This window comes from Populus alba, chromosome 1 (genome assembly GCF_005239225.2).
Source record: "Populus alba chromosome 1, ASM523922v2, whole genome shotgun sequence".
In the NCBI taxonomy this organism is placed as follows: domain Eukaryota; kingdom Viridiplantae; phylum Streptophyta; class Magnoliopsida; order Malpighiales; family Salicaceae; genus Populus; species Populus alba.
The window spans coordinates 53,130,809-53,149,036 of record NC_133284.1 but is presented as its reverse complement, the minus strand read 5'-3'; the positions used below and the strand labels follow the sequence as shown (position 1 = coordinate 53,149,036).

Below are 18,228 nucleotides of genomic sequence, written 5' to 3'. Positions count from 1 at the left end.
TTTTGTAAAACTCCATGATATAAACAAGTAGATTGCAACAGGTTTGGTGTCACTTCAACGACCTACAATTTGTGTGCTTATTATTACACTGGCTTAATCCAAGCTTGTCTGGACTCTGGAAACATTCAAAACGCTGTGTACATCTTCAATCAAATGAGGAACTTTTGCCCCCCAAATCTTGTTACTTGCAACATAATGCTGAAAGCGTATCTAGAACATGGATTGTTTGAAGAAGCAAACGAGCTTTTCAACAAGATGTTAGACGATGGCAATCATATCAGCAGAAGATCTGATTACAAGTTTCGGGTAATACCAGATATCTATACTTTCAACACCATGCTTGATGCAATCATTGCAGAGAACAGGTGGGATGATTTTGAGTACGTTTATCAAAAGATGCTGCGCCATGGGTTCCACTTCAATGCAAACCATCATCTTCGAATGGTACTGGATGCTTCTAGAGCTGGAAAGGTACTTCTCAATCTATTGTGATTATTTGAAATTACACTTGTACGTGAACATATTATTGAAATGGATGTTAATAGCATCTCCATAAAAATAACACTAGGCTGCCAAACTGCATCTACGTCCTGACTGAATAGCCTGATTCAAGGTGCTATTATACGAGAACAGTCAAAAGCACTTGTAGGAATAAAATGGATGCCTTGTTGAATTCCTTAGGAAGGATGATAAGAACTAATCTTTTTGGTACACTTTGGACGCAATCTTCGTAAAATGCTTCTAGGTAATTCATCTGTTTGAAAATTTTGAATTCTGAAAATTTTAGGAAGTGTAAAATCCCAGAATTCAGAGTTATGGAAATCTAACTGTCTTGTCCTTGTCCTCTTCAAATTTTAGATATAAACTGTCAAGAGAAATTGAAATTTCTCACTTTATCCTTTCAAGACTTCAGATTTAGTGCAAAAGAATTGTTCATGCCTATATTAATAAAAACAAAAATACATGTAGTATGTGTGTAGTGGCAACGATTAAACAACATTAATAGTGTTCTTTTTGTTTCTAATCTTCAATTCAAGAGAAGTTACAAATTCCCATTGTGACTGCAGGGAGAAGTTTTGGAAATAACTTGGAAGCACTTGGAGCAGGAAGATAGGATTCCTCCACCGCCTCTTGTCAAAGAAAGATTTTGCATGATGCTTGAAAAAGAAGACTTCGATTCTGCTCTTGCTTGTATTACCACAAATTCTGCTGGAGAGTCTCAAGCATTCTGCAAAAGTGCCTGGTTGAATTTATTCGAAGAAAACGCTTAGCGGTTTAGAAAGGACACCCTCATGCGGCTAATGCATGAGGTGTGTGTGCTTGCTGCTCAAAGCAACTCGCCAAACCCTGTATTGCAAAATCTATTAATATCCTGTAGTGATTATAATAGGCCTCGTGTAAAGGTTCCTGGATTCAATCAAACATAGATTTTCTTTACAGTTAAATTATGAAAATCCTTGAAATCTTAATGGAATTATTGCAAACCAGCATGTCCTCGTAATGATGATAAGGTTTAGGGCGAGAATGAGTCTTGAAATTATTCGTCCTGAGAATGCCTTAAGGCTATGTGGGCCAATTAAGGAGTTTCTATCAGTATAAAGCTCCGCAATCTATCAAGAAACCACTGTAAAGGGCTTGGCCAATTATGCAAAAGGACTTGATGGGATCTTTGCTTCAGAACATTTCAAGCCGTCAAGCCTGTTATAGGTATCCAAGTTCTACTTATTAATGCTTGTGATATACTGTGTTCCTTAGTGTGGTTATAAATAATGTATAAGCTTTCGAGGAGATTATTTTTTCTTTTTGGAAAATTGATTTTTCTTAGTTATTATCTTTTTTCTATTTATTTTAAAATATTATGTTTAATAATTTTATTTTTTAGTTTGTTTATGAATTTTATTGCTTTATATATATATATATATTTTCAAGGTTTTTAGTTTGTTTAGGTGTTTTTTTAGTTTATTTAAGGAGTTTGTAAATCTCTTACAAAGGAAACTACTTGACATGGTAAATTATTAAGAAATAAAATTTTGAATTCTGGTTTTTGGTGTGATGATCCTTTTTAGTAGAATTGTGTTGTTTGGGTTTTGCTATTTTTTTGTATTGTTTCTGCTTATATTAGTTGGTATCAGAACCTAACAATCTTTGATTATTGTTTGCTTGTTGTATGCTGCAAAACAACCATAGCTGAAAAAAGTAATAAAACTAAACATGTTCAAGGAGAGGATGAAGAGGTTTCCTCTTTAGAGAAAAAAGGTTCATGAGCTAGAAATTGAGGATATACAAAGGTAGATCGCAAAGCTTACGTGACCCGGTGTTTGTAATGCATAAACTGCCATTTGCAAAATCAAAACTCGATCCATGAACATAATCAACATAACATTTAAATCCCGCAAAAACTATCAGATCTGAGTTAAACTCGGGAATTAAACACATGAAACTTAAATAACGAGCTCGCAAGTTACTACTGACTTAGGAGAAGAGCAGGAGAGAGGAGAAGAGCAGGAGAGAGGAGAAGGAGGGAAATGAAGGCAAGAAGAGGAAGTGATCGAGCAGTGGTTGTTGAGAAGTGAGGACATGGCGATCGCCAGTGAAGGTGGGATCTGATGGAGAGAGCGGTTTTTTTTTCGTTTTAGATAGAGAGTGAGCCGGGGAGGGGGTGAAGATTGAAGAGCAGTAATTGCCTAAGCTGGGGGGGTGACATGGAGGGTTTTTATTTTCAATCCATTAAATAATTATTTTAGTTTTTTTACTCACAAAATTATAAATGCATAAAGTTTATTTTATAGTTTATAATAATAAGAAATAAACTAAAACAAAAAGAGTTTTTTTCACACTTCAATGTAAAAAAAATTATGTTTTTAAAATAAAAAATAATTTTTTTTATTTAAATACTTCAACTTAAAATTATAACATAGTATCTTTTCAATGCGATATAAAGTCCTTGTATAAATATACTTTATGTTCACAAGAAAAAAAGTTATATTTTTTTAATATGGAATAAAACACTTTTTTAATTTAAATACTTCAACTTAAAAGCATAACATAGTATCTTTTCAATGTGCGATAAATTTTTTTTTTTAAAAATATTCTTTTAAACTTTATTATTTACAACATGTTATAACATATATTCACATTGATTTTAAAAAAAAAAAATTCATATGAAATATGAAATTTTTAATTTTTAAAAATTTTTCCAAGTTAACCTGGGTTGACCCATAAAATTCAGGACCCAGTCCCTTAGCCAGGTCAACCCCCAGACGGGTTTGATAACTATGCTCCAAACCACTTGCAATTTGTTTGATGGGTCTAATTATACTTTAAATGATATCAAATGACAAGAAATCAAATTTTGTATGCAATGGGAATAAAGCTTTAGGAGGACTATCTAAATCTTATACTAGTATAAAATTATTACTAATCTTTAGGACTTTTTTAGCCATTCTCATCGTGTCATTTTGCAGCAACAAAAATAAAAATAAAAAATAAAAATAAAAATAAAAACAAAAACTACTACACATGCCTTCATCTCTTTGCTATCTTCTTTTTATCTCTGAAAAGGAGATAAAAATGAATAAAATGATCAATGAAGAGTAAAAAAAAAAAATTAGTTTATTTTACTTGAAAAATATTAAATTAATATATTTTTTTATGATTTTAATGTTAAAAAAAAATCAATTTCTTGTTTTTTCTTTGAATGATAATTTATTTTTGTTTTTTAAAAAATGTAAGGCAAATAGTATATTTAAACTCTGTTTGTTTTTTCATTTCAAAAATGTTTTTAAAAAAATTAAAAAATTATTTTTTTTATTTGCTTCAAATTGATATTTTTTTGGTGTTTTCATATCATTTTTGATGTGCTGATATTAAAAATAATTTTAAAAAAATATAAAAAATTATTTTAATTAATTTTTTAGTAAAAAAAATACTTTTAAAAATAACCACAATCACACTCCCGAAACACCCTATTAGTGCCTGTTTGAGAACTAGTGGCTTTTGTCTCTCTCTCTTTTTTTTTTTCCTTAAAAGCTAAGTGTTTGAAAGATTTTTAAAAGTTATTTTGAAAGCTCTATCAACATATATATATATAACCTGTTAGTGATATTTATATGTATTACATGGAACTGAGATTATATTTATTTAAAGTCCAATATGAAGATATTTTCGTGAATAGAGTACTATAGCATATAGTTGCTACCGATCAAGGATTAGATATCACAAATTTAACCATATTTTTTTAATCAATTAAATACTTTTAGCTTTGATTTTTTTTTTCCCATACGACAATGTAAAAAATATTATTATACAATTACACATCAAGAAATCTTGATTAAGTTTTTCTTGTGTAGTGAATTATTTTCTTTTATAATTTACTATAATGCCATCAAACTGTTATAAAACTAGTAACAACAATAGGAGCAAGTCGGCGGTGGCTTGGGATGGCCATTTCCATGGCCACTAAGAGCCCGTTTGGCTACGCTTAGAGTTTGTGTTTCTTCAAAAACGCACTGAATAAACGTTTGGTTAAGGAAAAAAACTACTCAATGTGCATCGGTCCCACAATAAATTGTGTGCGGAACGCAGGGAGATGGAAAGCAGCAAGCTGCTGCTTTTTTGCGCGGCAACAAAAGGCAACCATGCTACACTGCTCACTGAACAGTGTAGCATGCCTCCACTATTCAATGACCAGTAGACACTTGCCTCCACTGTTCAGTGAACAGTGGAGGCATGCTACACTGTTCAGTGATCAGTGTAGCATGGTTGCCTTTTGTGGAGCAATAAAATGCATTGAACCGGGTCCGACCCAGTAAAAATATATATTTTTTATTTTTTAATTGTGTTTTATTTGCTTGATGACATAGTATTTGCAGAATTTAATCACAATTCTAATTTGTTTCCTAATTTATATTTTACAAGTTATGTTGTTGCGTGTTAAAGAAACCAAGAAAATTGTCGGATATATTTCAGACGTGATTGAATTGTAGATCGATCAATGGAATAATAAAAAAAATTATTTTATATAAAGTATGATTTATTTTATAATGTAATAGCAATAGTTAAATCCACAATCACAACAGCTACAATAATACCAAACACACGTATCCATTTTTGACAAAAACACTTATCTCATAAATACCACAAAAAACTGTGCAAGTCACACATTTTATCCACCATTTAGCCCAGTATGAGAAATGGGATATGAGAAATCTTGGGCCACTCAGAGCCATTCTCCTTTCTACAATTTTCATTAAGATGTGGACAGTCCCAAATACTCAATTCCTTTAATTTGAAGAGGCGTTGAATGGCTGTTGAACTTGGCATATACTTGAGATTCTTGCAATTATAAATCCGAAGAGATTGAAGAGAAGAAAGGTTGGCCATCCATTCTGGCAATGCTTCCTCTAACTCCTTTCCATCGAAATCCATTATCCCCAATGTCTCGAGGGCAGTGAGGTGTTGAAGTTGGTGTGGTACACTCTTCAGTTTATCCCATCCATGTATCGATAGGGATTTGAGGGACCCACTCAAGTTGAGGTGTTGGATTGAGTTTTAAACTCCTATAGGAAAAGCCTCCATCTCCTCTGAGAAACCACCGATTATCAATTCCTGCAGTTGGGTGAGGCCGCCCAACCAATCATCCTCTGGGATATCTCTCAACTGGGACACGCGGTGATTTCTAATTTAACAAGAGAAGGCAATTGTTGTAAACCATGCCAATCAATATTCATGAGCTTATCACAACCGCTAATCAATAAACTTCGAAGCGAAGACAATTCTTGAAAATCATTGCTATGGATAAGCTCACTCCAATCATTTATTGATAATACCTCTAGAGATGCGCAACATTGTAGTCCGCTTGGAAGAGCTCCCAATTTACACCTATCAAAAATCAATTCCTTCAAAGAATTCAAATCTCGAAAATCACCAGGAATTGAGATCAACTCACCGCACCAATATATACACTATTCCACCAGAGCTGTGCAGTGTTGTACGCTTGGAATGGATGCCAGCTTTGGACAGCTCCCTATACATAAAACTCGAAGAGACGTGAAGCCATGAAATTCACCAGACAAATATCTCAACTCATCACAACTGCCAATTTCAAATTCTACAAGAGATGAAAGACGACATATCGGAATGCTTTCCAACTTTCCACAACACTCAATGCTCAACTTTTCAAGACAAGGAAATACTGCAACAACTTCTCCACCTGGTACCATCCATTCTTCAAGACCATCCATATACCTCAAAGTGAGTTCTTTTAGTGCTGGAAACAGTACTGCTTCACTGCCACTGCTGCTACTATAGAACTCATTGCCTATACATTTCACATTAGGCATTCCACTCATCTCTAGAATCTTAAGGCGTGGAAGACATCCAAGTGTTGGGAGTTGCCTCAACTTGCTGCAGCCTTTCAATCTCAGCACCGTCAGATTATTGAGTTGCAATATCCATGATGAGAAATTTTCACCTCCATAACCCTCAATTGTCAAGCTTCTTATGTCTAGGTGAGGCTGCAGGCCTTCCAGCACATACTCGCTATTGACACTGTTGTTACCTTCATCATCACTCCATTCAAACACCAGTTTGTTCATTCTTTTTCCACTCAGTTCTGCCTTCTTAGCTTCTTCTCTGTCTCTCACTTGCTCAAGCTTGCATATCTTCAATGCTCCTCTTAGTTCTTTCAAACATCCCAGCTCTTCAACCATATGATCTGGACCCACAGCAAATATCGGCAGAGTTTGAAGGCGTGTTAAGAGTCTCACCTCAGCTGGCACTAGCTTTGGATCATCAAAATGAAGATGTCTCAAGCTCACTAAATTCCTCACTTTCTGGGGAAGCTTTTCTAGTGACTTGCAATTAGTGAATCTTAATGTTTCCAAATGGTAGAGCTTGGTGATGGATTCCGGCAATGCTTTGATAGCAGTATCCGAGACATCAAGATATCTCAAATGTCTCAGCTTGCAAATTGAATCTGGTAACTCTGTGATATCAGACCGTTGCAATTTGAAAGTTCTCAAGCTTTTGAATTTCCAACGCCCGTTGAGTACATCAACCATTCAGAAAACAGTTTGCAATTTTTTAGCATCAACCGCTGTTAATGCTGCCTCGTCATCCCCACGAGATACGAGATTTAGATGACGAATATGAGATGCACCATCAACAGCCGAACCCTCTTCCAGATTTAACGCTTCTGATTTTGAGACCTGTAGTGCAAGATCATGCACTAGATCATGCATCTTGCAACTTGTTACGATCTCACACTCATTCCTTTTAACATCTTGGAAAAAGGAATTTGCAAGCAAGTCATTGAAATACTTGCTGCCTTCGTCTTCCATCCTCCCATTTGATGGCCTGAGAAAACCTTCAGCCATCCAAAGTTGAACCAGCTCTTCCCTTATAATTTCAAAATCTTTAGGGAAAATGGAACAGTATGCAAAACATTTTTTCAGTGATGGCGATGACAGGTAATCAAAACTTAATCTCAATATGCGCAAAGCTTTTTCATTTACATCCCGAGAATCCCAATTTCTACTCTTTAGAATTGACTGCCACACATCTGCCTGCTTTCCGTGAAGAGTTCCTCCCAAAACATTAGCAAGCAACGGAAGCCCTCCACATTTCTTTGCAATCTCTGTTCCAATAGACTCCAAGTCTGAAGCTATTGTTTCTCGTCCACCCCCACTCACCTTTTGCTTAATAATGGACCAACATTCATCATCTGTTAGTTTTCCTGGCTCGTGCTGAATACCAGGAGAAGTCTCCATCATGTCTGCGACTTGCTTTTTGCGGGTTGTAACAACAACACCATTCCCATTCATGCTGTTAATTTTTAACAGTTGCTCCTTCAAATCATTCCACTTATCAAGGTCTTCATTCCACACATCATCAAGAACAAGAAAAAATGTCCTCTTTTCCAGCTTTTTCTTAAGGTTTTCCATAATTGCATTTAGGTTGCTCAACCTACTTATAGTTTCATCAACATTTTGCAACATCTCTCCTAAAATCCTCCCTTTACTAAAATCATTAGAAACACAAACCCAGATTGTTAAATCAAAGTGTTTTCTCTCCCGCACTACTTTACAAACTTTTTTGCTACAGTAGTCTTTCCAAGGCCAGCCATCCCCACTATAGGGACAACCGGAAGGACATGTTGGTGTTTGGTCAAGCTAGTCAGCAATTCCATAACTTTAGAGACATCATCCTCCCTTCCTACAACTTCTGAGCTGTCAAGGAACGAATGTGTCTCTCGATCTGGGTCCCAGCTAACTTCTTGAGCTCTATCTACAGGTAGAATATGTCTCTGCTGCCATATTCTCCGTCTCTGTTTGTTTTTTTTTGTTTTTTTTGGGGGGGGATCAAAGAAGAAATTTTGAGCACAAGAGAGAGAGAAGCATGGTGTGAAATATTAAAAGATGAAACGGAGCATAGTTGCATGAGGGTCCCTTCCTCCCTAATTGATTGATGGCTGCTGGCAGCATCTTCCACGAACCACTACCCAAAATAAAAGGCTATATTTTAAAAACACCTTCCAGTAATATCTACTAATTATAATATTTGTAGTGTCATTAACTACCACTTATTTTAAAGAATTCATTTACGGCTACAAACCTCATATTGCATCCGAGCCCTTTTTTGTAAATGAAGATATTTTTATGTTCTAGACAACATGATACAACTACTCAACTACTATATGCAATAGGTGTTTTAGAACCCACCATTTCTTTTTAACCAAATCAATGTGGAATGTGTAATTAAGAGTTCATTCTTTTTACCCGGATCAACTAGATTATGAGTTTACTTATATTTTTAATCAGGTCATATTTAGTTAATTTTTCCACTTTTTTTCTTTAAACTAGACCGATTTAGGTTTTGAATATATCAAGTCTCATATTGTTATTGAAAACTAGCATATTGGTATGCGCTATGTAGTAACTCAATAACATTTTTTTTTTTTCAAGTGTAAAAAAAATATTAAAAATATAAAGAATATTTTAAATGTATTGAATTTGATAGCCAAGTTAGAACCAAGAGACTTGAGTCTAGCGGCAAGCTAGACCTAAAAGCCTTGAATCAGGTGGTCATGCTTTGACCCAACATGCGCTAGTAGCTTTTAAAATAAAAAATAAAAAAGACAACGCCTCTCATGATCTTCTGAACATTTATAGTATGGTCTACAATGTAAACACTTTATATCTATAATGCGGTTCATAATTTAAACATTTTATGTATATATTTTAAAATATAGTATAAGATGATGAGATTAATATTGTATAAAAAAGCTACCATTATAGCTAAGAAGCTTCAAAAAGATCTATCAGCTTTCAGCTTTTTTAGTGTGGGATTCACATGAGCTCTCAAATAAAAAACTCTACTTAACCGAAAAGGATGTGGAAAGCCTCCACTACTATATTTGCCCCAAACAAGACCTTATGGTCTGCCTGTCTAAGAAACCAAAATGAAAGGACACAACACATAAAAATCGTGGCATGCATGTTTGTGAAGCAATTGGCACATTATTATTGTAGATATTAACATTAAATGTTACATTTAAATTGAGTTGATTTATATCTATAAAAAAGATATAGTTTTTCTTTTTAAAAAAGAGTTAATATTTAAATCAAGTTATTTATATCAATAAAAAAGATACAGTTTTTTCTTTTAAGAAAAAAGGTTAATACAACGTAGTTTTGAAGAATTTTTCTGTAAAATTAAACCAAATTTTAACCTAGTTCTAGGTTAACCCAAAAATATTGTTATCATGCCACTACTTACCAAGAAATTAATCATTGTGAATTGTAATAATGATTTTTTTTAGTTTTTTTTATTGCACCCTTATAAGCCTAAATTGATGGTCAATTAAAAACACATTTATTAATAAATTCCAAGATTAAAACTAGATGACTAAAATGAAAAACACAGATAAAAGAGGTTTTGCTAAAATTAGGGCTAAACGTATACTTTAATTCTTCAACTTTTCATATTATAAGCTTTCAATCCCTAATAATTTATAAAATTCAATTTTTATCCCAAATTTCATTTTCCTTATTTTTTAGTCCTTTGGTTTGAGGGAGGAGAGAGAGAGTGGCTAAATTCTAGTAGTAGAGAGAGAAAGTCTCAATTGAAACCGATTCCGGGCACAAAACAGGTGATTTTGGTTTCAATGGGTTTCTTTTGATGAGTAAAGTTTAGACAATGTATTGTTTTTTCCTTAAATTTGACTAAAATTGTGGATTTGAATCTGAACAGAATTTTGATATCAGGTTAATTGTGGGTTTCAAAAATAATTTTTTGATTGTTAGAGGCTATGGATATGTGTTTGCCAGGTGTTTTCATGGTTTTTTCAGGTCAAAATATGGTTAAAAATTGGTTTTACTTAGTCTAAAACAAACTAACCTAATTTTTCAGCAACTAGAGGTCACCAAAAATCATCAATATTAATATATATTTTTTAAAATTATTTTATAACCTCAATTTTTAAAAGCATTTTTAATCAAACACATTAAATTATTTTTTTTTCAACCTCAGTTTCAACTACAGTTTTAACCAAATATCTATTTTTTCAAACCACCTCAATTAAAAGTAGTTTTTATAAAATAATTTTTTTCAAACCACAATCACAACAGCTACAATAATACCAAACACACTCTAAGTATCCATTTCTGACAAACACACTTATCTCATAAATACCACAGAAAACTGTGCAAGTCACACATTTTATCCACCATTTAGCTCGATAAACACTAGTCTGCATAAGCTTCAAATAACCATTCCATGGCATCGCGTCTTGGAGGTCTTACAATAGTTAAAATAGCTAACATGGTGTTAGCCATTGAAAGATAAACATCGCTAAAATTCAAAAATGGTTGGAGTTAGATAATATATTTATCAATATATAATTTATAAATCTATATTTTATATAAACTGGAGCCAAGTTTGCCTTTTTTTTTTTTTAATCTTGGGTCAACTAAAGAGTGTTTTTAGCTTTAATTGTATTTGCTACTAAAAAGGGATTGGTTAGTAATCTCAGTAATAATCTTCTTGGTTGTTATTAAATGAAATTAGCTAAGTTAATATTGGTCAGGCAAGAAATGATTAGGTAATTTTTTTAGAAAGCAAAAGTCTAATGACATTTTAAATTATTGACTTCATGGTTATAATTTTTCAATTTTAACAAATCATCATTAAATTCATATGTATATAAAATATTTAATTTTAAGATTTAATGGTTTGTTTTAAGAAACATAATTGTATATAAAGTTGATGATTTTAAAATAAATAATACTGCATAGACAATGCAATAAATATAAGTTAAATTAAAACCCTAACTTACCTATACACGTGTACCCTCTATATAGATTGAAGAGAAGAAAGGTTGGCCAACCACTCTCGCAATGCTTCCTCAAATTCCTCTCCCTTGAAATCCATTATCCACAATGTCTTGAGGGCAGTGAGGTGTTGAAGTTGGTGTGGTACACTCTTCAGTTTATCCCATCCCCATATCCCTAGGAATTTGGGGGACCCACTCAAGTTGAGGTGTTGGATTGAGTTTAAAACTCCTACAGGAAAAGCCTCCATCTCCTCTGAGAAACCACCGATTATCAATTTTTGCAGTTGGGTGAGGCCGCCCAACCAATCATCCTCTGGGATATCTCTCAAACTGGGACACGCGGTGATTTCTAAATAAACAAGAGAACGTAATTGTCGTAAACCATGCCAATCAATACTGATGAGCTTATCACAACCTCTAATCAATAATGTTCGAAGCGAAGACAATTCTTGTAAATCATTGCTATGGATAAGCTCTTTCCAATAAATTATTGATAATAACTCTAGAGATGCGCAACATTGTAGTCCGCTTGGAAGAGCTCCCAATTTACACCCATTAACAATCAATTTCTTCAAAGAATTCAAATCTCGGAAATCACCAGGAATGGATGCCAGCTTTGGACAATCCCATATCCTTAAAAATCGAAGAGACGTGAAGCCGTGAAATTCACCAGACACATATCTCAGCTCATCACAACTTTCAATTTCAAATTCTACAAGAGATGAAAGACGACATATCGGAATACTTTCCAACTTCCCACAATACTTAATGCTCAACTTTTCAAGACAAGGAAATACTGCAACAACTTCTCCACCTGGTACCATCCATTCTTCAAGACCATACATCATGGATAGAGTGAGTATTTGGAGTGCTGGAAACAGTACACCTGCGCTATCTCTGCTGCTATAGAACTCATTCCCTATACATTTCACATTAGGCATTCCACTCATCTCTAGAATCTTAAGGCGAGGAAGACATCCAAGTGTTGGGAGTTGCCTCAACTTGCTGCAGCCTGTCAATCTCAGCACCGTCAGATTATTGAGTTGCAATATCCATGATGAGAAATTTTCACCTCCATAACCCTCAATTGTCAAGCTTCTTATGTCTGGGTGAGGCTGCAGGCCTTCCAGCACATCCTCGCTATTGACACTGCTGTTACCTTCATCATCACTCCATTCAAACACACAGCTAGCCAAGGAAATTAAGGAAATTAGCCGACAGGACCCTCACAGTAGTAAACCCGAAGAAATTAGACAAACATAGAATTTAGTAATGAAGTATTAAGTTCAAAGAAATTTAAATTGCTGAATGAAATTAGTTAACTTTGCATTTTATCATGACATGCCAAGTCTTGTTCTTTTGCTCTGGTTAAATTTGATGGAGTTCCACTTGAACCTGCCCCTCCAAAACATGAGGTTTTGTCAAATAAACATTGCATTTTTTTTTCAGGAAAAATAATTTAAGCGAAATAAAAGGAATTGAAGAATGGATAAAAATGTGAAACTAAATATGATATATTTAAATCCTCATAACCCGTACCTAATGAGATGTTTCTTCACCACTTTCCCTTCTAATATTTGGACTTACCAATAACTAAGCTTTTCTCTCCTTTTTCTTCTTTTATTGTTATCAAATCAAGCTTTTTACCTTCAATGATACAAAATTCTTCTAGAGTGGTGAGGTATGTTATGCTTCCTGGCAAAGAAATCAAGCTACTAAGATTTTCACATCCAAAGACTTTTAAGGCCAAATTTTCTAGATTTTCACAATTAAAGATGAATAAAGTACGAAGAATTTCAAGCACCCAATCCATAATAGATTGGGCAGCTCTTCTAATCCTTCACTTGCAATCAGATATGAAAAGATATTTTGGGAGTCTTTTTATTTCTGTGTTCCCATAAAAACTTGGGGTGAGGTTTTAAGAAAATCTACAATTAATAGATCAAAAACTCTTTGTGACGAGGCTAAATTATCTGTTTTATAAAAATGTAATGCTTCTATATTGATTTTCTATATTTAAATTAATTTATTAAGTATTTCTAAATGTTTATTTGAGGATTTAAACTTAAAAATCAAGAAAAAAGAAAGCATATTCATAAATCAAAAAGATTGTAAAAGTAAAATCTTAATAACTATGCTTTCATCTTTATTAATTTGTGAGATAATAGTAAATGACCGATTCAACCCTCACTGGTATACTCTTCAGGCAGAAGGATCGCGCATGCGCTCCATCTACAAATGTTAAGGAAGCCTAGACAAGTGGAATCCAACACAAAGCATCTAACAAAATATAAAAAAAATGACTAAAAAACAGAGAGCAAAACAAATTTATTAACAACCATTCAGGATTTCCCTTTTAATTTAAATAATTAAAAATTCTTGAATACTTATTTAAATTACCAAGTTTTTTATTTATTAAAACAACTATGTTGCTAATTAAAAATATATATGTTTTTGTCAAGATAAAAAATAAATAATAAAAGAGAATTTTGACTTTTTTTATGTAAAATTAATTTATCAATTTTTTGACAAATACTTATTTTAATTATCTTAAAATTAAATACCAATAAATTTCCAAAAAGACATCGTGACGCAGTAACAAAGGAAAGAGACATCATCAAGCTGTGACTGCGTGGAAAGCTCGAAGATACAGAGGAAGTCACCGTAGATAACCTGTTTCGAATATTGCCTTGCCCTGCACTACACTCTTGTGTGGAAAAGCAAAGATTCTTGATTGCTTCCCTTGGTGAACGAAGTTTGGTACTACTAATAAAAAAACATAAAATAAAAACAAAACAATTCATTAAAAATAATATAATTATTTATTATTAAAAAATAAATAAATCACATCCTCCTCCTGTACTAATTGATTGATGGATGTTGGCAGCATCTACCACGAACCACCATTGTCATTTTGTCATGCCGGCTGAGAAAATTCCACATTCGCCTCGGTCAGCATTGTAAGTATTTAGAATAACTTATTTATGCGTAATTATTTAATTTCTTTTGAACATAAATGAAAAGCAACACGTGGTTACATGAGCATGGCCGGTGCATGTTTCAAAATAATTTTTATTTGGGAATAAATTATTATTATTATTATTATTTGCATTTCAAAACTACCTGTTTCCATCTTATTATCTTGGATTCTTGGGGGAGAGGGAGCCCCGGTCCCCATTTGTTATTTGAAAAGTAAGACTTCATCCCTGTATCTGAGAAATTTCAATCAGGATCCTTTAATTCCATCCTTGTATTTAAAATAATGTCAATTAAACCCCTTTAAAAAGTTTTCCAATTAAACTTGTGACTAGAGGTGTGCAAAAAAACCAGAAAACCGAATAAAACAAAAAAACCGAAAAACAATTAACTGAAAAAACCGAACCGAAAAAAAAAACCGATTAAACCGATTAGAATAGTTAGGAAAAATCTCGGTTCGGTTCGGTTTTCAGTTTTGTAATGCAGGAACTGGTTAACCCGGACCGAACCGAACCGGTTCAAAAAAAGCACTATAAATAGAAAAATTACCCCCCTCTCACTCTTTCTCTCCAACCCTAGCCGCAACCTTCTCTCTCTCTTTCTCTCCATCTCCCTCCCAGCAGCCCCCTCTCCCTCTCCCTCTTTCTCTCCCTCTTTGCGCGTGTGATTGTGTGTTCTCTCCAACTCTCAGCATCTCCCAACAATCAGAGAGCCCTGACATTATACAGTGTGTTGGCGAAGCAATATTGGACGATTCTAACGGCTTTGGAAAAGCAAAATTCCTCTCTATGGTTTATTATCTATCACCTTGATATTTATTTAGATGGCACCTCCCACAAAGGAACTCAGCTTTCCTTTCTTCGCCGTGATTTGTCGTTGGGAGGACCCAGCAGCCCCCTCCATGATTTTTGGCATTTGGGTATTTGAAAAATATAGGAAAAACCATGTTTATTTTGCAAGAAATTTTGGGTTTGATTATAGCAAAGTTTTGGATTTGGAATGAAATCAATGGTGTTGATTTTGGCTTCGTTTGCATATAGATTGTCTCAGTTTTTTGAAATAAAAAACCAAACCGGACCGGACCGAAACCGGTCGGTTTGACTCGTTTCGGTTTTTTTTCAAAAAAAAAGAGAGAACCGGTTTGGTTGTTTTTTTCAGTTCAAAACCGAACCGAACCGAAAATGGTCACCCCTACTTGTGACCTCGCCAAGAAATTAATTGAATAAATGTCTCGCTGTGTAATAGACTACTTACTCTTTCAAGTTGCGTGCGATTTCCATGGTGAAGTGTACGTCCTCCTCGCCCCATAAGAGATGTATCCTCTGTGCTTGTGGGTAATGAGGGATGTAGAAGTCCTTGTCCTTCACTTGGAGTGCCTCAAGAAGTTTAACTCTCTCCTTCTTGTGATTTATAAACATGTCCTGCAGCATGAGTTTTCAAGTCATTTATAATTTGATTCCTGTGTTTTTTTTTATATATAATTTTGTATATTAGTTTCTTTTGTTTTGAAAAAGCATAAGTTAGTAATTACATGTCATGTTAGACTGGTAGTTGATTTATATCTTAAAAAAATGTACTGTTAGTTGAATCTAGGATAGCACTGCATTGCTAAACTCCCCAAGGACTGGGAACAAAATTTTCTTACATAGTTCAGTGAAAAGACAAAAACTCGAGGGAAGTTGAATGCAATCGACGAGGCAATGATAGAAAGATTGTCCTCTAGCTCAGAGATTTTATCAAGTGAAGAACTAGTTGTTGGAATTAGAAGAAGTACGACAGAGGATATTACCTGGAAAATGTCTCTGTAGAAAAAATCAGGCATCGCTAAGGACTTGTAGGTGCAAAGTTCTGCAATTTTTTTCACACCCTCAAATGTTTCAGGAATCAAGACTTCTGCCCATGAGGAGAAGCCGGTTCTTTCTAGGGCGGAACGAGTGATGGACTCAGTCAAGGCCATGACAGAGCAAGTCACAACCATTGAATCAACCAGGTCAGGGTACATCTCAGCCATCTTGAACCCAACCATTCCTCCATAGCTTAACCCAACCAAAGTACACTTCTCCACACCAAGCTTCTTTAGACCCTTAGCCATACATTCTGCTTGAAAAGCCGGTGACCGCTCGGTTTTATCAGTGATGGAGCCCCCAAAGAAGAGGAAATCTGGAACATAAATAGCATAGTCCTTGGCCAGAGCAAGCATCTGAAATTGCCATGTTGAAATCCCATTGAACCCAAAACCGTGAAGAAACACCACAGCAGGTTTTCTCTTGGCTTGGCTGTGGATTTTGGTCTTATTTGGGTTTTCCGCTGGCGCCCAAAAGTGGACGACCGTCCCTGGTTCGATCTCTACTACTTGGGATCGCACGCCGGCTAGCCTTAAGAGGACACGCAACAAGGACATGTACATTGCTAAGCTTTTCCCCATTTTTCTCTTTCCTTGCTCGAGGTCGAGGGTGTGTGTGTGATTTGCTGATTTTGGCTTTGCTGCAGCAAGAAAGAAGGAATGGTGGCCTTATATATTGGATCAAATAAACTCTAATCGGTCCATCTGCATTACAGTTAAGGGGGCTACTTTCATTTGCGTTGTTGACTTGACCTTCTGTTAGAAACAATTACTTAATTAATAACTCGTGAATCACGCGAAATAAATTTGCTTTTTTAAACGATTGTAAGATATATTATCCATATTAAAACTAGAAAATCTTAAAAAAGAAAATAAACTAAGTAAGTAATTAACTCACATTAAAATACCAAAATAAAGCAAGAAATCTAGAAAAATAAACATATTTAAAAAACATGATATACAAAAACAAACATATTTAATTGCATTTCCTAATCTTACAGTCTTCTGCCAATTCTTTTTTTATATATACATATTTAACATGATAGCAACTCATTGTATCCATGAAAACGATGTGTTCTTTTTCAGCTAACTTCTTATCAAGATATCAATCAATCAATCATACATAACACCATGGTTTTATACACAAAGCTTTTATTAAAAAAAACTTTATATATTTACCTATAATTTAAGTTATTTTATACCTATTAAATTAAATAATTTATTTCTTAATGAGCTTTTATATAGTTTAATGTAGTGGCAGAACACCTCCTTCATAGGATCTCCCCATTCCTACAGTAAACAAAAAGTGATAAGCAAGTAGCATCAAGCCACCGACACATTTCATAGTTGGAGCAGGCAAACAAAAAAACCAGCCGACATTTCAGAGAAGAAAAAAAACCAGCCGACAACCTCTGTTCCTGTGATTTTGGTCCTATAAAACTCTGTACACGTGTTGAATCTTCTTGCCCATCACTTTCTAGTGGAAAACGTAAGGGGGGCATGAAATTGAAACCTTGACAGGGGAAAAGAGGCCCTAGACGATGCAAATTATGTTTTTCCTTTCGCTTTAGGCTTTATTTGTTCTTACTTACATAAAGTAAGGTGTTTGATAATAAATTAAATTGTGTTTTATATTATATAATTTATTAAAAAAATAAATTTAAAATGCAGTTTTGATATAGTAATTTTTAGTTTTTACATGTTTTCTTAACGGAATTTCGTAAAAATCCTGTTTGTTTTTGCATTTCAAAAATATTTTTGAAAAAATTTGAATGTTTTTTTTATTCAAATTAATATATTTTTAATTTTTTTAGATTATTTTGATACACTAATACCAAAAATAATTTTTTAAAAATAAAAAAAAATTTTATTCTAATGCATTTCCAAGTAAAAAGCAATCGCAACCACATTTCTACCAAATATTTTATATATATTTTTTGTTATACATAAACTTCAATGATAATTTTTATCGAATATATATCTAAATCCAACAACCACACGTAACTATATTTTTCAAAAACTTATTTTTTAAAATAAAAACCATAAGTAACAAGTTACCTAAAAAAACAAACATTTT

At 33.8% G+C, this 18,228-nt stretch overlaps 1 protein-coding gene and 1 pseudogene across 1 annotated transcript; one reads left to right on the top strand and one right to left on the bottom strand.

The window, feature by feature from the left end:
* The first annotated feature begins 89 nt into the window (after positions 1-89).
* On the top strand, positions 90-1,442 carry LOC140954963 (pentatricopeptide repeat-containing protein At1g30610, chloroplastic-like). Its single transcript, XM_073406196.1, has 2 exons — positions 90-471; positions 1,068-1,442. The coding sequence occupies exons 1-2, from the start codon at positions 154-156 to the stop codon at positions 1,269-1,271; spliced, it is 522 nt and encodes a 173-aa protein (XP_073262297.1). The 5' UTR covers positions 90-153; the 3' UTR covers positions 1,272-1,442.
* A 3,725-nt stretch (positions 1,443-5,167) lies between these two features.
* LOC118046641 (putative disease resistance RPP13-like protein 1) lies at positions 5,168-13,145 on the bottom strand (annotated as a pseudogene).
* Positions 13,146-18,228: the final 5,083 nt, after the last annotated feature.

Bases quoted from the DNA above. Each gene is read 5' to 3' on its own strand.
- LOC140954963 (XM_073406196.1), top strand. From the start codon at position 154: ATGAGGAACTTTTGCCCCCCAAATCTTGTTACTTGCAACATAATGCTG. The intron at 472-1,067 runs GTACTTCTCAAT...TTGTGACTGCAG, and splicing joins ATGCTTCTAGAGCTGGAAAG to GGAGAAGTTTTGGAAATAAC.